Consider the following 22,388-nt stretch of genomic DNA (forward strand, 5'->3'; position numbering starts at 1 on the left):
CCTCACTACATTTTTTTTCCTTCTGTTTGTCTCGTTAAAGGGTATGTGAATAATTTTTTTTTAAAATTCGGCCTTATAGGATGCTCTCCTTATCCTAACCCGACAAAACGCACTTTTCCTATCGAAATTACCCATTTTTCTTTATTAAATTAAGCGGCTGCTTTTAACAAAAATGTTGCGATGGTACCTTAAAAATGATCCGTGCTTCTTCTTTTCCAATAATTGCAAACACGTTGAAACGTGTACTACGCAAGAGCCGACTATGCCAATACACAGTTAAAATCTTTCAGCTGCCCGTAATCGTCTGTATGGCGATTTGACATATCGCAAGAAGGGCCCGTTTTTGCTTCGCTGATGTTTGTCCAGTCAGCTCTTACAATAGCGCATAGCATGGGTAACATAATTTTTAAGCAGTTAAAGCACGTCAGGCTTTTTTTGGTCAATAAAGCGTTAGCCCCGAGCGTCACACCGTGCAGAAATACGCAAATGGGAAAGCTTGCTTTCGTTATTTGGATCACAAAAGCAGGCCGTCTTCGTGAGAGAAAAAGAAAGAAAGAGGAGCAGACGCCTTTGCTTCTCTCTCTTTCCCTCCTACTCTCTCGCAGAAACCCTTAACTCTACAAGCACTACGTATTCGAGGCATATTTACAGCACGCACCGCTTGCCTGCTCCGGTTATTTGTACCCTACGGGCCGGAGGATTACGCACTTCGCGGGATTGCCCGAAGAGAGCCGGTGAACCCGGCACATAACTCTGCCCCGGAGCGAAGGATTTGCACCGCGCAAAACTTCCCGCGCGTGGTCTTGGTATGCGCCGACTGGCGCGGAGTTTCTTAGCGCTAACGAGTCCGCAGACTTTCGTGCAGGCTTTGAATATGGCGCTGACCTTCAGGAACGAGCTGCTGCTAATCTCCGATGCTTGCCGTGAGGGGAACGATGCTCGGGCAGCGTGCACCTGGGTGACTGCGAGTTGCTTGTTATGACACGCTTGTCGCGGATTTGCCTGAGAACGGCTTTAGCTCGGAGGGGCGAGCTGTGTAAGCGTTCGGATTGGGCAATGGCATAACCGATCAGCGAAATGGTCTGCCTTTCGACTTTCTTCGGTCTTTAGCTCGTAAACGCCGCTCTCTCAGCCGAATACGGCCGCGTTTTTCTTCGTTGACGTAATCGTAGTTTTCCCCCAACTTTTCATGACCTCACGCGAGCGCATGTATATGGTTCCGAACTCGCGAAGAAAAGTAGAAAGAAAAACTACTTAAATATAGAAAATGAGCGGATATATTTTGTCAGTCATCTTAATGGACGGCTATAAAAAAATGTCGGGGCTAAGTTAGCAAATCTTTTCGCTCACAAGTGTTGCTTGCTATTGGCCAGCCGGCTTTGTTTAATATGTGCAGCATGGGGATTGACTGAAAACTTTCTCTTACGAACATCATGAATTTAAACAGCGCACAAAGAAGTATGACTGAAGGAATGAAAAATCCTCGAACAATGGGTGTCGCTGGAGCCGACGTTTCGGCAAGTGGTCTTGTTTTCTTCAAGGCAGCAACAATACGGAACCACTTCTCCTGAAATTCTGCCTCGTTAAGACCCAAGTAAGAGCGACACACACCACAAAAATCCTTTCTTAAGTCTTAGTTTTTTTATTTGTGCACTGTTTAAATTCATGATTAACCAGTGCCAACTGGCCCAAGTTACCGTCTTACGAACAATATTAACGTAGATAGTTTATTGTTAATACGGACGTCGATTTTGGTCTACTCGACCAGGGTGGAACTTTCCAAATTCTTTAAGTTTAACCTGCATGTGCTCAACGTTGCGACGACGTGCTCTTCAGACAAAATAGATACACTACGGGATGATGAAGCTTCGTGTTTTTGCATTTACCTATGACGTCGATACCGGATCCGTATTCGCAAAAAACATCCTACGCTAGAATTGTTCTCCAGAAAAAAAAATTCATCCACTCCTGACGCTGGATATATTATTATGAAACTGGCTTTCAACTCCACCTTTCAGCGTCGAACCTAGGCGGGCCACCGGCGTTACTACGTTCTACTGCTGTTTAATGAATGCGGCGACGCGCTTTCGTGATGTTTCAAAGAGAAAGGGCTAATCTTAGACACCAGGCGAATAACGAAAAAAAAAAAACTAAATGTGTTCGTTGAAACACGTAATTGAGGCGTCCGCCTCGGTGTTACAGTGGTTACGGCACTCGGCTGCTGACCCGAAGGTCGTGGGTTCGACCCTGAGCGCGGCAGTTGCATTTCGATTGAGGCGAAGTGATAAGAGGCCCGTGTACCGCGCGATGTCAGTGTACGTTAAGGAACACCAGATGGTCGATATTTCCGAAGTCGATCCTCCACTACGGCGTGCCTCGTAATCATATTGTGGCTTTGGCACGTGAAACCCCGGATATTATATATATGACGTGGTTGAGGCAATGCGCTGCATGGACTCGTTTATTCCGGGAGACATCGCCTCATGGAACGCTAGCAGCGTGAACCATGGCGAGCGAGTTCAAGCGAGCTGTACAACGGGCCTATGCGGCGAATAATAGCGTGAATCGATGCTGAACGCAAGGAATGAAAGAAAGGGAGAATACGAGGAGCGCTTGCGTTCTTTGCGCCCCAGCTCTAAATAAACCGAGCGTAATTTCTGTTCACGGGCAGCTTTAGCTAGGACGGCGGGATGAACGCGCTGCTAAGGAAGAGGGCGCCGCGTGTTCGTGCTTCCGAGACCACCAGACTTCCGGGAATCCAGGGAGTCCAGACACACTTTGTTTGTTCTCCACACGCTGCGCGAAGTCCTTGCTTACCCCTCTTCGTCCTTTCTATGTTTTGGTGCCGGGCGCGATTTGCATTTACTATATTATTTGGTTCACTTCCAGACGTTGTCTCCTTCGGCGTTCGGTTGATTGGCACGGCGTTGTGAAGGGGCGGACGCTCCATAAGGGGACGTGAACCCTAGAGACCTCGCGGAGTAAGAAGTGCTTCAGCTGGCAGTGGCGCCCGTCCCCGCTCGGACGCCTTTGTATTGAATTATGCGGATCAAGGAGAGAGGAGAGGGAGGCGAGCAAGTATACAATGATGTTGTTTGGCGAGTTCCACTCGCCAAAGCCACTCGCGCGCTCATTGAGAGCTATTTGCGGTGTCGACGAGCGCTCGACTCTCTCTCTAACGTCAGAAAACGAAGTTGAGAACCGACGTGAACAACGAGCTTAAGCACGTTATGGGACTGGTCAAGTACCGTCTTTTCAAAGCGGCAACCGTGGTAAATGCATTCGTGAAATATATATATATATATATATATATATATATATATATTCTTGACGTGACATTGACTCATATATTCCGCTAGGATCAGTGTTGCCTCTGTGTAAAAGCTGCTGCAGGGAATTTCACGTGTCTTTTAAGGCAAAAGCCTTAGTTGCCTCATCAAACACGAAAAGTGACCGTCGGCGTCAGCAGGAGTGATGCAGAAAGCATCATGTGATGACGTCACACTATGACGTCAGCACGGCGCCACAGGTCGCCAATGTTTGCGACGTCATCATGACGTCATTATGACGTGACATAATGTGATGTCACACGATGACGCCATCACATGACATCGTCGCTTTGTCAAAGGTGGGCCGATCCCGGAGGCGCTGCAAAACCACGCGATGCGAGAAAGCTTCCAATGCCTCCGATCTTGGAGGCAGTGCAGAAACACGTTGGGTGCAGAAAGCTTTGGGGGGGATTCAATACAATCGACTGAGAAGGAAAAGATAATGATGCCGGCTTTCGCCTTCGAGTCGTCTTAGGCAAATGCATAATCGGACCATGTGACTCGCGGGACATTTGTACTTAGCCGGGTGCGCGTTTGCTACGCTACGTGAACGGGGCGATAACGAGCCGAAAGCATAGCGAGCACTAAGCGCGTCTTGTGCGGCAGATATTAACCGGTGCGTGGTCGCTTTCTTATAACTTTACTGAACTCTTTCACGCAAGTTTGATCTTGCGGCTATGTGCCACATGCATAAGGCTTTACACTCATGTTGTTCTTACATTGTTCTTACACTCTCTTGGAGGAAGAACTAGGCGTCGCGCTTACTTGAAACGGTCCTGCGTGCAGGAAGTGTGGCTTAGTTCGCACGCACGACCGTCCCACCAGTTTCACGGAGACTCGTACCCTTCGTTACCCAAAACGTATGCATTTTTCATGTTTCTGCGCCGCGTCTTCAAAACCGTGCCGCATGACTTGAGGATCAACAATTTTTGCCCGTTGTTTATATTTTACGAGCCCGTATACTCAGGGTTCTGGGTGAGAGTTAGGAGAAAGACAGTGTTAAATAAACACGGGTGGCCAACGCGCTAAGTCAACTTTGGTGGCTTTATAGCTTTGCATCGCCTGGCGGTTCATTAAAGTTGAAGCCCCTTCTTGAGCCACCCGCTTGTCATAAATAGTGCATGTCCGAGATTCGAAACCGCAGCACCCTATATTTTCGAAGCTGCGCGCCAAATTAAGATTTAATACGCCTATTCTGCTTGGATCCACGTGTGCGTGCGAGTGGCGATCCCGGTCCAACTGTTTAATCCCATTCTCTAATACACTATTCGCGTTCTATCAACTATCATATTTTTTGACGAGCGGTGTTCAACGAGGAAGAGTGTTAGGTCGTTTTTAAAATCAATATTTGGAGCTCCTTCTTTATTGCTTCGCGAGTCGTAATATCACTCTACAGAGTCACACTACGTATGTGTTTAGCACTGTCTGTTTAGCACTATGTGTTTTAACGCTATGCATCAGGTCATCAGCTTTGAGCTCGTCAGTGCACTCGTACGCCTTTAAGGGAGGTTATAAAAATATAAAGATAAGGAGGTTATGTTGGGTACATTAAATGGCACAACAACAGCGCCAGATTGCCTGTCTGTGGATGACGGCGTTGCAGCGAGCTCATATGGGCTCCTATAGGCTTGTATTCACAAAAGAAGTTCTTGCGTGAGTAAATGTCTAACGAATTTTACTACGAAGTTTCATGCGCTATGGTGAATTTACGACAGTTCTTCAAATCCGCTTCGGTGATACAGTGGTGACGGTGCTCGGGCTGCTGACCCAAAAGTCGGGCGTTCGATCCCGGCCGCGGCGGTCGCATTTCGATGGAGGCGAAGTGCTAGAGTCCCGTGCACTGAGCGATGTCAGGGCGCGTTAGACAACTGAAGATCACGATTTCCGGTGCCCTCCACTACTGCATTCCGCATAATCATATCGTGATTTTGGCACGTAAAACACCAGGTATTATAAGTTTAAAGTTGCTGAAACTACTTAATTTACTTGTGCAAGAACCCAGCTTAAATAACGCCATTTTGACACGGTTGCTTAAACCTAACTTGAATCGCAGCAGAGTTATCGACTCGCTCAGAGGAAACAAAAGACAAATTCGAGAAATATTTACGGAATGGCAGGAATGCTGGGCCCTCTGTACTACTGCTCAAAGAGAAAACATTTAAGGTACATGTGCCAGGAATAAACGAATTACTCGCTTCAAAACAGAGCCCGTCTCTTAGATCGTTTTGATGCTATCTTCCACTGTTTCACGCCCCCCCTTTTCTGTAAAATCGCACGAAGTTTCTCGCTTTCGTGGATTCAGAAAATACAGGTGCAATATCTTCAAAGACGACTTCGAGCATTAGGAAAGGTTAGTCCGTTGCCACTGCGCGTTCGCCCCTTCAAAGCATTGGCAATCAAAGCGAAAGCATGGCGAATACTTTCAATGCTCTCGAAGGTGTGCTCGCGCTAAGGGGCAAGACTAAAAGAAATAAAGGCTATTGCGGAGGGAGGCTAGACCTCTAAACGAGCGAGGGTATACCTAGAGTTGGAGGAGACCTTAAGGGAACACGCCGGCCGCGTTTCTCCTAGATTAAACGCGTGCGGTCTGCCTAATGGCCCGTGGTGCGAGTCCCGCTCTCAACTCGGAGACGATGAACGAAATGCTTCGGTTCTGTTTCTTTCTCCTGTGTCTGGCGCGCGGATCCCGACGCAACGACGAAGGCATGCGCTCGGGTATTGGCTTACAGCGGGTCGCGGCTTCAGAGAGAGAGATAGAGAGAGTGGGAAAGCCAGTTTGCGGCTTCTTAATTTGCTCGCTGACCGGCTATTCTGTACACGGGCCGAGTGCGTGGCGAAAATGGGATTAGCTGGAAACGTAGTGAGGACACTTAGCGTCGCGAGGAAGGCGCGTTAAAGAGACGGCTCCCCGGAGGTGGTGGAAACAGGACAGCGGCACCGTAAAGTTAAACCGCCCGGCAGGCAGTGGCTCCCGGCCGCGATAAAATAAAACAGTTGTCCGTGGCACGGCCCACTCTTAACCGACCGTACGGGCCAAGCCGAAACAGCATGACACCTTTTCGCTACCCCAGCTGTTAGCCCTTGCGCATAACCTTTAAGCAGATTAGCAGATTGGGCGGTACTTCAGAGGCTCGACCAACCCGTGATGCTCTCTCTGGTGGGTTTTACTCAAAGGAATAGGTGGAGCGCTGACTCGTCTCTCTTTCGCGAGCCCTTAGAGACTTCCTTACTTAAGGAAGCGCGCTTTGTGTCCGTGTATTTATTCTATTACGCGGCGGGGATTAGGAAGTCGCGGTCTCGCTCTCACGCTGAAATTCTTTTCATGGAAGAGGAGCCTTGTAAGGAGCGGCACTGCTGAGCCGCTGACGCCATCGTGCGCAGCGGTGCGTTGTTTCAAATCGCGTAATTCTTTTATGCCTTCGTTAATTCCTTGAAGTTAAAGCGTTCGAAATTACCTCAGACTATTTCCTTGCACGGTAAATAGTGCACAGATGCGCGGTCCATAGTACTGCCTCTACACTGACGGAGATTATTTATTTTTATTGCGATAGCAGTTATATGGACAGTCTCGGCTGGATTTTGCCGTCGCCGTCGTCATGCACCGTATATGTATAAATATATATATATATATATATACTTATACATATATCAACGTCCCAAAGATAAATAATTCAGAAAAATGCTTCCGAAGCGCGGAATCGAACGAGCGACCTCTCATTCCGCAGCGCGTGACGCTAACCACTACGTCAGAAAGCGCGGATTCTTCAGGTACCTAACGGCGAGCGTTATATACACACCCTTTACCCCTGGCAGGACTCGGAGGCGGCAGGCGCTTATAAGCGTTTCTTCATTACCAGCGAGATGGCGCGAGGAACGCGGCGGGCGGATTTAAAAGTCGTCGGCGAGTTCGCTCGCTTATTGTTATATTTGCGCAGGGAGAACTTTGCCCTTCCGCTGTCTGCTCGCGCGGTTTTCTCGTGGTGAGGGGAAGAGGGATGTTTCGAGCTTTCACCGTGATGTCTGCGCTCATGTTACGGAGCGTACGAAAGTCACTCGAGCTCAAGGGACGCCGCTAAACGAACAAACAGAAGATGAGCGCGAACTATCAAGTGTCACAGCTCGACACTCGAAGCACGCTCGTTTCCTTCGCTGCTTCAGCCGCCTTTGCAACAGGAGCTCTGTTCAAACTGAGAGTATCCATTGGCGAGCCTCACTTCGTATAGCATTAGTTTCTTGCTATCGCATTCATTGCTTCGCCCTTGCGGCGAAACTGTGACTTTTTATTTAGTTAATTAAGGCTAATTAATTTTTACTGCGAACATTACTCATACGCTTCATCTTCTATTCTGTGTATACTCATCATCACCCGCTCTGGCCTGGGTTGTGGGGCTCAGGCTCGACGAATAAAAGAAACCTTGCGACCTAAACGTTGCTTCAGATTATGTGGAATTAAGCAGCTGGAGGCGTACTACTGCCACGCTGTCCTAGTTAGGCCACAGTTAACTATGTAGCCTACGTACTTGTAAGACGAATGCAAATATATTCTGATCAACAACAACGGTTATAAAATGCTATTCATAAAAGGTTCTATTGCACTGTCGTGCTATTCACGAGTGGAGAGAAATGTTTGCTTTCATGGAACTTCCCCACATAGTGTATTTCATCAGAGATCAGTTGCCCAGAATGTCGTCAAGGAGCATAGATATACAGACGCACTCAATATGAGCTACAGAGACAACACGGTGCCCGTGGTCGAGGGAGCACATACGTGACAAGGCCGAGCCGACGAATAAAAAGAATGGTGAAATAAATACTGTAACGATTAACGATGTTTTGTAAACCAACTTAATATTTACCGGTGCTGTCATTCAGGCTTACGCGTGTAAATCTATAAGCATTAAACGCTTATTCAGAAAAGCCTATATATTCAGAAGCCAGATATACACAGTAAAAACGGATAGAGGGCTTCGTGGGGGTTATCGCCCTATTGGCAGCGATTCGCAGTAAAAACATTGAACAAAGGAAACTGTTTTGTACCCGGCGTGGTTCGGGACGCGGACTGTTCCGTGATAAACGCTGCGAACGATCCTACGGTCGAACCGCAGTATACGACGCCAACTGTTGAATTTACAAACGTGAAACCACTGTCGCTCTTGCGACTTACGCCATAAAAGTAAAAAAAAATGAATTCATTTCGTGAAAAGAAACGGGCTACTGTATAGACTCGCGCTTCATTCGTTGCGACCGATACCTCGACCATGTTCGAATGAAAAGGGAGCGCGGGTCGCACGGCGAATGAATACTTTATGCAACACGGAATGACAAACTGTGGCTCGGCGCGTGCCCACGCAGAGCTTGCCGAGTTTAACGGTCGAAATGAATTGCTGTTCTCACGTGAGCGCGAGGCCATCTCTCCGTAACGTCGCAACCAGCCGTCTTTGCTGCGTGAACGAAAAGAAAGAAAAAAAAAACTGATTTTTGTTAAGCTCAGTTTCTGTACGAGAATAGCGAACATGGCCGTTTTGCTGCTGCCAGCCGAACTTCGGGCGTCGCACTCGAGAAGGAACGCATGAGCTGTCGCGGCTTTTGTGGCGTGCATGCGTTTCTGGGGCGTTCAGAGCGTAATGACTCTTTCTCATTGGATCAGCCGGCTTCGCTAATGATATGCCTGGAATCAGGATTGACTGAAGCTTTCTCTCACGAAACATTATCGCGTAAAATATTTTTGTGAACACGGATCCTGGTATGTTGTTCCTCTATAGAGACCAATAACGAATCTTGTTGTTTGCTTATGGCAGCGCCCATAAAAACAACGACGAAATGGACACATAAAACTAGACATAGACGTTCAGCGCTTACGTCTATGTCTGTATTGATATGTCCGTTTCGTCCTTGCTTTAGGTGCGAAGCATTTTAGGGGCCCGGCTTGTCGTCCGTCCATGGATCTCATGTGGCGTGGTCACGCTCACAGTCAATACAGGCCATAAGAAGGCTGGCAACGCTCAAAATCGGGTTAAAATGAACGACCAAGGTCTGAAATATCATATTTAACAGAAATAACCAAGAACTTGTTGCAATAATTTACTTAACACCGCTAAAGACATTTCGGAAACATTCGGCTGACTTCGGCGCCGCGCTAGAGAGGGCGCCACTGCCTCGCAGAGCACACGATTTCTCCTCTCACCAGCTCTCTACGGCGCTAAATCTGAAGGGGTAAACAACCTGACGGAACTCGCTGCAGACGACACGTATCTCAACTGCCGTAACAAACAGGAAGTCGATAAAGCGCAGCACAAAGTAGCGCACGTGTCGCACAGCGAGTTTGCGAATCTCCCTAACAAGATTCTGCTCGTGCCGGGGAAACCCTACATGCTTACCTCAAACGTTGACGTCATCGACGGTTTGGTAAACGGAGCAGTGGGAACTCTACGAACGGGAATCGCTGGGCGGCCCGAGCTAAGTACTTCCTCGGGTTTCACAGTAGCGGAGCCGCATAGTTTATTTTTATGCGCGCTGCCACAAGCTATCATGAACCAACCAGTCAAGCAGTACGTTTAAGCAGGTTGGTTTGCTTGTGGGGTTTAATATCTCACAGCGACTCAGGCGATGAGAGACGCCGTAGTGGAGGGCTCCAGACGATTTTGACCATACGGTGTTCTTTAACATGCTCTAAAAACGCACGTTACACGAGCCTCTAGCATTTCGCCTCCATCGAAATGCGACCACCGCGGCCGGGATCGAACCAGCGTCCTCCGGTTCAGCGGCCGAACACTGCAACCACTGTACCACCACGGCGGCCGTATTAACGAATCTAAACAACCACAGTAGGGGAGGTGGGGGAGGCATTGATTATTACCGTGTCGAGCATTAAAGGATCGCGGTGAGAAGCGGTAGGGATAAACGCCGACCGTTAACATGTCGTCGTTAAAAAAGTACGAACTTTAACTTAACTCGGCTGTAACGACTCGTCAAAAGCGGAAACTGTTTTACGGATAAAGACGCAAACTCGACGTCTTTGTTGCTCCGAGTTCCGCGTTCAAAGCCAGCAAAGCGGATTCATTACGGAAATTAGCCGCGACGCCGCCACCGGAGATGATGACAGGAGCATGCTGCGTTCAGAGAAGAACAAAAAAATATGGCGTCATCACCGGGAGCCGTCAAAAAACGCATTAAAAGCCTATCGCTGGCTGCTGCCGTTTACCGTTGTGCAAGACCACTGTCATCTCGGCGAATTTCGACGGGATTAACGATAATCGCATGCAAATGAGTTCCAGTTAGCGACACGCCGCCGCTTAGTGGCTCGTACTTGCTGCTCAGGCGTGACGTTGGCGATGACGATGCTTGCGTGCGGAACACTTCAACAGATTTTTTTATTTACCCACTTGTTTTAAAAAGGACGTGCAAACTGAGCGAGCGCCCGTGTTTTGTTCGTGCCCCTTTAAGCCGAGCCCGATTATAGTACCGGCGAAAAATTTTGCGAGATATGGGTAAAAAAAAAGCGAGCCATGTTGAATGCTCTGTACTTTGGCGACGTCGTTCATCACTGGAAATTATTATTGCTGTCAGATGACTTTGAGCGCGAACGGTTAACTAGGGGTTTTTTAGGCTTTCTCTATTTTTTTCTTTCTTCAGTACTGGCCTGTAAGAGATTGGGGAGCCGGGGGGGGGGGGGGAGGGGTGTTAAAGGATGAAAATCGTTGAGGAGGGGGCTTCGTGGCAAAACGTGGAAGGCATAGTAGGGCTCATAATGCGAAGGAAAGAATAGAGCGAGCAAAGAAAGATGGATAGTCTAGCGTAGTTACGAAACGCCAGTGGCGTTCATTTTGTGTATACAGTTTTTTTAAAGAGAGAACTTTTGAATGGGTGGAAAGAGAGAAGAGAGGAGTATCATCGGATCAAAGGTATCTTTGTTCGCCGTAAAGCTTAGGGTATCATAAGGAGTATTTCAGGAACACCTTAAAGAATACGTGAGGGGGTTTATTTTTTTGGTTGTTTAAGCCACTTGATGCGCAGCTTAGTCCACTGTGAAGGATACAGACGAGGATGTAGTTCGGGCCGGGATATTGAAGTATAGGAAAATTTGAGAACGACGACAACGTAGACAAGTGCTGAGAAAGCCGGAATTACGAAACAAAAAAGGAAAAAAGAAAAATTAAACGAGGCGAAGAAGACGTGACAATGTGCTGTCAAGAGGACGGTTGCAATATGTTGCCGCCTTATAGCTAATGCACGTGTTATGAAAGACGCCAGAAAGTTCTGCGCCATCCTAAGGCTTACAACCATTCGTCAGTACTTCGTTGATGTTATAACTATAGAAGTGCTTGCTTGAAGGGATCTGTCGAAACTTCAATAAGTCTTTCAAGGGTGTGCACACATTAAGATCGCAATTTTATGCGAGCCAAACATCTTTTTTAAATTTTTATCTTCCTCTTTCATTTGTAACGCTTATTGGCGGTGGTAGACAATTTTCATAACGCTAACCTCATCCGCACGTTCACCTGTTCTCATCTACTGTTGTGCTAAAAGTTATGAGCGATTCTGCACTAAAATCACCACCACCACATTCTTCTCAAGTGTGGCGCTGACGTGCCGCTTTTGACAGCTTGCAGCACGTTATATAGCCTTGTTTTTTTTCTTTTTGTTATTAACACAGCCTTTCATATCCCATTCCTTTGCATTGTAAGGCGTCCTGACACTTATCTTTCCAGCCATCTGTGTTGCCTTTTAAGAGTTACCAAACTTCCTTTGTACAGCTGAAGATAGAAAACCAAACACTACTCTAATGCGCCAGTTTCCATATACCCTCCGTGACAAATACATTACCCCGAATCATGCGAGAGCAGTCAGAAAAACTCACAGGCTCCCTTACGCATTCGCTTATGACGACTCGAAGGCGAAAGCCATCTTCCACAAGGACTTCTTTTTGGGCGAGTTGGCGCTTTCATTGCTTAGGTATGCTTGACTGTGGCGCAAAATTCGTTTCGGGGAAAAGTGGGCGAAGAGTAGAGAAGTTCGGCGCTTTACTTTCTTCTCTTCTCTTCGCCCCCCTTTTTCACGAAATGTATTTTGCGCCACAGTCAAGCATACCTAAGCATTGAAAACCACCTTTTTATCTTCTCAGTCAATGTATTGATCCCTCCCCCTCCTCCCCGAAAGCTTTCTGCATCTCGCCTGGTTTGGCACTGCCTTCGTGATCGGTCCACCTTTGACTAAGCGTCATGTGATGATGTCATGATGACGTCATCATGAGGAAGGGACAGATTTTGGCGTTATGTGGCGTCATCACGTGATGATGATTTTTTTGCCTCACTCGTGTTGACGCCGCCTCCGACGACGGCGGTCAACTTTCGCGATAGATGAGGCATCTAAGGCTTTAGCCTTAATAATCGAGCGCTCGCCCGGCGAACAGCGCCACCGTGCGCGCACCTGCTGACCGACACAACGCGGCCGCAGTCACTCACCTGCTAAACGATCCGCTTGCAGTGATACTCCGATGATGACGATTTCGAAGCTATGCTTCCCCCCCCCCCCTCCCACCCCGAAGGCGAGTGCTGATTTCTGCGTCATAAACGGGACGTCGGTATGGGAGCCTAAACGAAGCAATCGGAGTTGTAGTAGCCATCGGGCACGTACCTATGATGACTATCGTATCGCTGAAGGGAAAATATACGCAGCCAAAGTTGGATTTCGACGGGGTTAATTTGCTACTCGCCTCCTTTGCCGAAATCGGTACACCCCACATCGTCTGGACAAAAATACGATCATCCTAGTTAGCTTGGGCCACTCTCGCAAATGCTCTTCGTTCTCAGATCGGTCACGTTTTTCGCTGATCGTGCCGCACGACATTATAGCGTCCGATGAGCCTCGAAATGAATGTCGGCAACAGGCTCCCAAACATGCCGTTCGATTTCAAGTAAAATATCGCTTATATTGCCGCCAGTAATATCAGCCTACGTATACTTAGAGAAATAAGAAGTTGTAAAAAAAAAGCGAACGTACATCTGAAAATGGTGCGACGTTTGTGTTTAAGTTGTAAAGAAGGACTGGCAATTGGGTGAGTTGGTACGGATTCATTATTATGAAAGGGTGCCACGGAGTAAGGCAAAAACACACAAAGCACATAAACGCAATTGTATAGAGTGTTATACATATGTAGGCATGTGATCAGAGCATCGGAACAAGAACGTTTGTTGGCTCATACCATTAAGCGAAGCTTTGCTGATTCCTACGTTAGTAAAGCCAAAATTTATCGCAATGGAAGTGCTCATATTGACTAAAATTATGACAATAAATCTATATGTATTGAACGAAGCATCTGTTAATCTCTGTTAATGATCTGTAAAGAAAAGGCTATTTTTACGCCAAACCACACAAACACAGGTGTATTCTATATGTATAAATTATATACAGATAGTTAACGTAGTCATGTGACTAGGAAGATGACATCGGTTCACCTGTAGCATGGTTGCACCATCGTTGCTGCGTTGCATTTCCAAAGGTATGAAAATGAGCATAGGAGATATCATCGGAAGGAAGGAGACGGATGCGAGGGGACGGATAGAGAAAAAGTAGAGAGATTAACCAGTTCATAATAACCGGTATGCTACCCTAAACTAGCAGAAACCTGGAGACTTACAAAGAGGGTTTCACTTAAATTGAGGACGACGCAGCGAAGCGATGGAAAGGAAAATGATAGGTGTAACCTTAAGAGACAGGAAGAGAGCAGAGTGGGGTCAGAGAACAACGGGGTTAAGGATATCATAGTTGAAATAAGAAGAAAGAAATGGATATGGGCCGGCCACGTAGCACGTCGGCAGGATAACCGGTGGTCATTAAGGGTAATGACTGATTCCAAGGGATGGCAAACGCCGTGAGGGGGAGACAAAAAATTAGGTGGGTAGATGAGATTAAGAAGTTTGCAGGTATAACGTGGCAGCAGAAAGCACAGGACCGGGTTGATTGGCGGAACACGGGAGAGGCCTTTGCCCTGCAGTGGGCGTAGACAGGCTGATGATGATGATGATGATGATACCCTAAACCAAGGAAAAGGATTAGGGACCTTTGAAAGATACGGGTGTAAAGATAGATAGATAGATAGATAGATAGATAGATAGATAGATAGATAGATAGATAGATAGATAGATAGATAGATAGATAGATAGATAGATAGATAGATAGATAGATAGATAGATAGATAGATAGATAGATAGATAGATAGATAGATAGATAGATAGATAGATAGATAGATAGATAGATAGATGTGGTGGGGGGCAGGGAGCGCACACAAGACGTTGTGAGGATCGACTGGGCAAGAACACCAGGGACAAGGTCTGTTTTTGCGCAGTTGATCGTCACAATGGATTACAAACTTTTTCAGCGCTCTGTTCTATTACAAAACGTGACGTCACAGATATCGGAATTTCAAAGGTACCATGGAATACTGTGAGCCGAAAGCGGGTCATTTTACACGGAAGGGCGCTCGTGCATGCGTTGGTGCTGTATCATATCGACTCTGAACAGTTCGAAAACACTTTCTGTGAAATTTTTGCTGCTCACTGACTGGCCGCGAAACACAACAGCGAGGTCTTCGGTGAAAACGTTTTTCGTTTTATTATCCAAGTGCTCAGTACGCAGCGGTGGCTCGTGACTGAAAGGAATATAGGAGATATACCAATTTTGGCATCCGCGTCTATATTTATAGTGGCGACAAGGGGATTCCGGAATCCCGTCCGCTAAACAAACACCAGACGTTGAAATGAGTTGTCAAAATTGAATCTCTTGCCAGTTCTTTTTTTTTTTCTTTTTCGAGGCTGGACTCGCAAGGACACGGATAACGGAGATTTTGCCATCAAAGTCTAGCTTATCGGCTGTGTGCTGCCGAATGGCGCGCTAAATGTATGGAAAAAAAGAAAGAATCGACTGCAAGCAATATGTTTGAGTGAGAAAAGAAAGAGGTAAGAGAACTGAACAGAGCCGAGCTTTGTGAAGAAGAGATGAAAAGATGCTGTAAATAATTATGACAAAATTATTCAGTACAGCCTCGCCGCACTATTTTGAGGGGGCAACAGTTACAGTTGCGCTTATATTACCAAGACGCGTCGCACGCAGAAACAAAAAGAATGATCATGCTACTTCTGCAGCGTTCGGTGCTAACTATAGAGCTTCGCTTGTAATACTTCTATATTGAGACGCGTTTACCTTCATTGTTGAAACTTTTAATACAATAATTTGTTAGGTTTCACGTGAAAAAAAAGAAACAAACACGATATTATTGAGGCACGCCGTAGTGGAGGGCTCCGGAAAGTTCGACCACCTTGTGTTCTTTAATGTGCACTGACATCCCACAGTACACGGGCCTCTAGCATTTCGCCTTCATGGAAATGCGACCCCCGTGGCCGGGATAGAACCCGCGACCTTCGGGTCAGAAGTAGAACACCATAACCACTGTACCACCTCGGCGGACGGTTAAAAAAAAAACGCTGGCTTGCACAAGCAGCTGTAGGCTAATGACGTTTATCGCGATTGACGAGCGATGTCGCATACGGTACAAGAGTGACTGACTTTGACGTTGTTTATGTGCTTCGTGTATCCCTTCTCTTCCCCAGTGTTCCGCAGTCCAGTGTGGCGTACTGGTAATTCTAAACTTGTTGAACTCCTCACCTTTCCCCTCACTCCTGCTTCCCTCTTCCTTTAGCCCACTTCCCTAAAAAAAGGCCTAGAGCCATCATTTGAATATGTTATTCCCTCCCTCGCCTTATGCGAACAAGCACAACAAGGTGTTGATTTGTTTAATGTCTCCGCACCACAACGCTCGGCATCCCCATCGCCATCAAGCGCTTAGCAAACGATGAACACGCACTCGTTAATTTCATTACATTCCCGAGTGAATATCAGCGCTAAACACTGTACGAAATGCTGATTTGAGCTCCCATCGGGTTGAATGCCAGTGCAGACAGCTTTACAGTAGAGTGGCACGTGGACAGAGAATGTGACGTCCTCAGCATATTTTAATTACTTCGTTCAGTACGCAAACAAGAGGTGTTTACATCATCGTGTCTTGCAGTAAATGCGTTTACATATATCTGTGTAGTATGCGAGTGATTTACGGAATACTCTGCAAATATGGGTGGAAATATGAACTTGACGCAGATGGTCTTGCTCTGCAGTTTTTGTGATACCAACGGTCCCTACCGCCACAATGCATGAAAATTTTTGTCTTGAATGTAAGTACAGCGCAACGGACAAGGACTGACGAAATTATGTATAGTTCTATAGTTCTAACTTATCTAGTTCATTTTATCTATAGTTCTATAGATAAAATGGTTACGTTCAAAAGCGGGCGTATGACATATAAATTGGGTGTAAAATTGCGACACTCCGTTTGTTTCTGTGTTGGTAGTCAAACAATAATTAAACTTATGGTCGTAAGCACGTTTGCATAACGTGTACATAAGTATATAACTAAGTATATATACATAAGTATATAACTAAATGCTTAAGTTAGTCTGTGCACATGATAATTGTTAATAAAGTTAGTGTAGTGGCGTTTCAAGTAGCACAACACAGACAGACAGACAGACAGACAGACAGACAGACAGACAGACAGACAGACAGACAGACAGACAGACAGACAGACAGACAGACAGACAGACAGACAGACAGACAGACAGATAGATAGATAGATAGATAGATAGATAGATAGATAGATAGATAGATAGATAGATAGATAGATAGATAGATAGATAGATAGATAGATAGATAGATAGATAGATAGATAGATAGATGGATAGATAGATGGATGGATAGATAGATAGATAGATAGATAGATAGATAGATAGATAGATAGATAGATAGATAGATAGATAGATAGATAGATAGATAGATAGATAGATAGATAGATAGATAGATAGATTTACATAAAGGCAGGGAAGTTAAGCACGCTTAGCTCGGTTTGCTATCCTGCACTGTGGAAAGGAAAACTAGGTTTAAAGGTGAAAGTGAAGTACTTTTAAGAAAAACAAAAAAGTGCAGTCGTATGTTGGAGGTTCTGGGGCTGAATTCTATAATGAGTATTTACCTTCGTTCGCTTCTTGTGACTCGTTCGACCGAACGAATAATCTTGACGATTACTGGAGCGTTGGTTTTGCGCAATCCGACGACAAGGGACGCATATAGTTGAAAAATAATACCCGAAAAAATTCGGTCCTTGATTCGGTGACGTACGCTGCGGCCTTTATTATTTTGTGTAAGCGTTACTTTATATGCCTAAAAAGAAGATTTACCTAGTATACCTAGTTGCGACCAATCTTCGCTCGCCCGTAATAACCCCACGTAAGCTTGAAGCCTTGTCATAAACCATAAGATGCAAGTACGTGACGTCTGCCACGCTTGCGGGGGAATGCTCTGGCAATTTGAGAAGCGACAGAAAGCAAGCGTTCATCGAATATGAAGTTCATTCAGCAGCGGCTGTTTGCAACACGTACGAAATGTCGTCAGCTTTGCCCTCGCTGTCTCTTCTTGTGTCCGAGAATCAGTTCCTATAGAGTACGCGGAGTCAAATTTCATAATTTTGATTACTTCGTAAGTCTGCAGTCCAAACGGTGACGTTAACTTTTTTTCTGCTGGCTATCTGAAACGCGCTGGTGCTAGGCGAAAAGAAACCCGCAAGAGCAATCTCGTTGCGAGCAGGCGCAGTTCGCGCGATTTCGAATGGCGCGGCTTAGTTCGCATGGCTTCACCTTCACGGATGCAAAGTAGTGTGGCGCCATCGTGCCTCTTCGATATTTTATTTTATGAACCATTTTGCAACCAGATATCCTTAAAGGAATTCTGTCGTATGACGAGTGCTTAGGCTTCGCGAGATTGCCAGTTTGACGAAAGTGGCAACGAGCAGTGGCGTCTTGTTAATGAGGTGACAGGTCACCATCCTACCTTTTCAGGTTTCGAAACTGCTTTGTTTTGCATTTGTGGCCTTCGCAGAGGGAGAGGGAGAAAGTGAAAGGAAAAACAGGGAGGATAACCAGAGAAAATATCCGGTCGGCTACCCTGTGCTTGGGAAGGGAAAGGGTGTGTGAAAGAATGAAAGAGGGAAATAGCCTGTGACGACGCTACAAAGCCATGAGAATAGCACTGTTCTAGAACTACGTACCAACATCGTCAGTGAACAGTCGCAATGTATCGCTGAGTCTGGTTTCTCGAAGAAACCGCAGCAACGCCTCCGTAGCGACTCGCGTTGACCGGTTCCCTACAGTTTTGTTTTCTGTGAGAGAGTGGTTGTCCAGCTGGCCTAGCGTGGCTGAGAGGGCTGCTCTTTGGGAGCTAAAGCGGACGCAAATAAAACGGGGCAGAGAAGGTGCGCGATCGTTTCTCTGCACCCGCAGACTTCACATAACAGGCTATCAGCTACTCCAATAATAAATTATTGGGAATTGGAGAAGGCCACTCTAAGCAACGGACGGACCAGCAGGGTGGAGTCACGTAGTGATAGGCTGAACGGAACGCGCAGTTGTAGATTAAGATCCAAGGTGTGTAGGCGCGGGCTTGTAAATGCCGGTGAATTCCACAAGTGTAGCGTTAGATGGCGGTCTTTTGCTGCGTCAGACCTTGAAAAGTGTATGGAAACACTGCTGACGCCGTCGTGGGCAGATAGGGCAGCAGCACGCCTTTGCCCATTTCCCTGAATGCCACAGCGACCAGGTAGCCATTGAAATATCATTTTGGGTCCCCTTCCTATTGCTACATGGAAGAGTTGCCCGATTTCTGCAAGGGGCTACTCATGCGAGCCGTGACGTAAAGCAGAGAGTAAACTTTGGAGGGCTGCTTCGCAGTCACAGAAGATAGACCATGAATTAAGTGGTCATTTGACAATAAACCTTCGGCAGATACCTCAAGTTATGGGCAGTTGCACCAGCTCTGCCACAAGATTCGTCCCGCATTTTCTTATTCTCATTGATCTCGACTTGGATGATAATTCACTGAATGTCATACAAGCGTATGACCGCGTCCTCATATTCGTATCGGTTGCTGTCATTTCTCTAGACTGAGGCTGATGTTCACAAAGATGTCCTTGCGCTTGGACTGTTCTTAAGAGTAAATGGCAAAGCTTACACTAAAGGGGGAGGAGAGGAAGCAAAGTTAGAGAGGAGAAGAGAAGGTACACCGTTGATACTTTCGTAGCAAGCGTTCCTTGGTCGATGTCACAGCCGATCGATTAATGTGGTAGCCTTCAGAAATCGCAGCCTATTGTAGCGGTGATGCGCACGACCGTGGTTTCGCGGGTTCATGACGTGCCAGTAGCGATAGCGGCCAGACAACGGCTGAGAGCACTTACACAAGATATCGTTCGTGAAGTCGGTGCCAGTTTATTTCTATGTTTCACAACCACGCACGCGCACAAAAACATATACGTGTGCACAAGTAAACATTTCCGGCGGGCGAAGGCGCAGACAGCAGCCAAGGACGAATGTCACTGCAGAGGTTTCTGTTCAGGGGTATCATAATTGTCGGTGCGTTGCACTTGACCGGGTGCTTATATGGCAGCAGCTACTGCCCTTGGCGCGTTGTACCTTTACTCTGGGGGCAATTACTGGCCCATGTTTCTTTATTCTCTCGTGAGAAGTAGAAGAACACTAAAAAGTTTTTTTAGGCGCCAGGGAAGTTAGTAAAGAAGCCCACGAGGTGTCTTTTATACAAAGAGATGCGCAATGTTATACAGGCTGAACACTGTTGCGCGAGGAAGAAACAAAATTTTTTAAAAGGTCAGCTAAAATTTGTCAGTTCTAGCTTTTAGTGTTTTTTCGCTGTATACCCTGCGCATAATTTCCAGCGAACGTACGTGTTCGCGTTTTCTTATTCGCGGGAACAACGTGGACTTGCAAGCTCGATATTCGTTTTAAACAACTTTTTAAAAGAATTAGTGTATCCGCGGCAGTTGTCCCATTTTTGACGCTTGTAACGTCGCTATCCAAGTAATGCACTGTATAAACTTCTGCGTTTGACACACACGCGATCTTTCCAAGCAAGTCTCCACTTGTGTTTTTCAAGCCATGGCTGTTGGCGAACAAGCGCACCGAAATGAGTTTTCAGCCTTTTTTTTTCCTATAGCATGCTTCCTGAAATAATTTAATAGGCAAGTTCATACCAGGCTGTTCTACAAAGGTTTCTATGAAGGCGCGATTGGCCAAGGTTGTTGTATTACGTGGCACCAATATTGGGAAAGAATGCATCTATAGCTTGTAGCAAACACAAGCAAAAGGTTCTTGTAATTTCACCTTATATATGTTTTATGATGTGCTTCTATTGTTCATCACGGTATATCATCGAGACAATAAGTCAAAATGCGCAAGATGATGTAACTTTATTGCACAGTTTTCGACTAAACCGTTTTGTCGAGGTGCTTTTTAATTCAAATGACCTGAATGCAAATAGGCAAAAAGAAAGAAAAATCAAGAACAGATGCAGATCAGAACATAAGGTCCTTGTAAAAAGTTTCAGAATCACACTGCCCGAGGAATATCTTGTCTCCGGGCAGGGTGGTCAGGTTTTTCAGACACCTGTGGCTCGGCGAACCATGACAAGTTGAGAAGCTATGGCCCTAGACACTTACGGGGCCTCCGCGCGACAGCCACCTTTTTGAACTCGTGAAGCGATAGAATTTCACGATGATGCTCCTATTTTTTGACAAAAAATTACGGCTGGCGAACAAAATGCGGTTTAGCGAGCGTATACGGAAACGGGTTCCGACAAAACTGGCTGAAAATTCATCGGGTCCACATTTGTTTCCCTCAAAGATTTTCTGAAAACAATTTTCCTACTTGACAGCGCGAGCTTAAGGAACTACCGTAGCAGCAATTCGCGAAAGACCACGAGATGAAAATTTCCGTAATTCCTAAGTAATATAGGTTCTTAAGAAACGTCCGTATGCGAACTCGAGCTTCAAGTAGCAAAGTTGTTTACTGGCACAATGCCGCACTTTTCTTTTCGCTCTCTTCATTTATAATGACGCACCAAGAGAATGCTGTATTTATCGGCAAAGCTTCATCACCGCGGTGGTTTGTGCACCACAGACTTGAGACGTATTGGCAGCGACTACAGTGACTTGCAGGTGGAGGTACCACCCAGAACTTTCTTATCTGTGCCGTTAGTAAACTTACAGATCTCGGTCAGTGGAAGTACGTGGTTTAGTTTACACACTCTACAGACGTGCGCACTGTCAGTCTCCTCTAGATCAGTTCTTTTTTTTTGTTAAAGGCTGTCCTCAATTTAAGCGTCTATTTAAACGAAACGCGGTGTGAGTATTCCATTCAGTACTCACTCGTCCACGGTGTAGTCAGCGTTGGTGGTGACCATGGCGCAGCACAGCAGGACCAAAGCCAGGGCGGCCAGGAGCTTGCACTGGGTAGTGGTGACCATCTCTGGCGTCGTCTTCGCTGCAACCGGTGGTCGAAGGGGACAAGAATGCGCCTGCGTTAACGGATGAGAAGGGCCGTCCCGAACTGGTTGGCGCGGTCTCGACTTTCGCGGGAGTACGTGGAGAGATAAAGGTCGACAGTAGTATAGGCAGGCTTCCTCAGTGGGTTGGTTGTGTGGTGTGTACAATCGCAACAACCGCGTGCCCAAAACTCGCGATCGGCGCCCCGCTTTATAACGAACGCGCGCGCCCCACACCCTTTCTCGCTCGCCTCCTCTCTATCGCGAACGCGCTGGCGAGCGCGACGCGCCTCTTCCTCGGCCTCGCCGCCGCGCTTCACGCTTGACCAATCTGACGAAGCGGAGGCCGAGTGACGTAGCGTCATCCTTTCTCGCCCTTCACTTGAGCGCGCGCGCGCGCGCGCCCGAGCATCCCCTCTCTCCCGCACCCGCCTTCGCGTCTCGGGGGCTTTTCCCCACAGCTTCGAATTAAGAGGAGGATGAAAGGAGCGTAAGGATGAAGAGGAGCAGAACAAGGAGGAGAGATGTTCGTCGCTTCTGGTCTGGATTCGCCTTCTTCCATCCACATTTTTTTCCCCTCGCCTGTTGCCTTCACTCCCTAAACGTCTCCTTTCCTTTCTTGTACTGTCT

General features: G+C 46.7%; 1 protein-coding gene across 2 annotated transcripts in view; it reads right to left on the reverse strand.

Annotated features, from left to right (window-relative positions):
* LOC119383399 (uncharacterized) overlaps positions 1-21,944 on the reverse strand; it is a 78,033-nt gene extending 56,089 nt beyond the window's left edge. Inside the window, exon 1 of one of the 2 annotated variants that reach the window (XM_037651505.2) lies at positions 21,643-21,944. In XM_037651505.2, the coding sequence (XP_037507433.1) occupies positions 21,643-21,740 (98 nt within the window). In that variant the 5' untranslated portion in view covers positions 21,741-21,944. The remainder of the gene's footprint in view (positions 1-21,642) is intronic. The other variant, XM_049412499.1, reaches the window with a different exon arrangement.
* Between the last annotated feature and the right edge of the window lie 444 nt (positions 21,945-22,388).

The sequence above is a fragment of the Rhipicephalus sanguineus genome, chromosome 2 (genome assembly GCF_013339695.2).
Source record: "Rhipicephalus sanguineus isolate Rsan-2018 chromosome 2, BIME_Rsan_1.4, whole genome shotgun sequence".
In the NCBI taxonomy this organism is placed as follows: domain Eukaryota; kingdom Metazoa; phylum Arthropoda; class Arachnida; order Ixodida; family Ixodidae; genus Rhipicephalus; species Rhipicephalus sanguineus.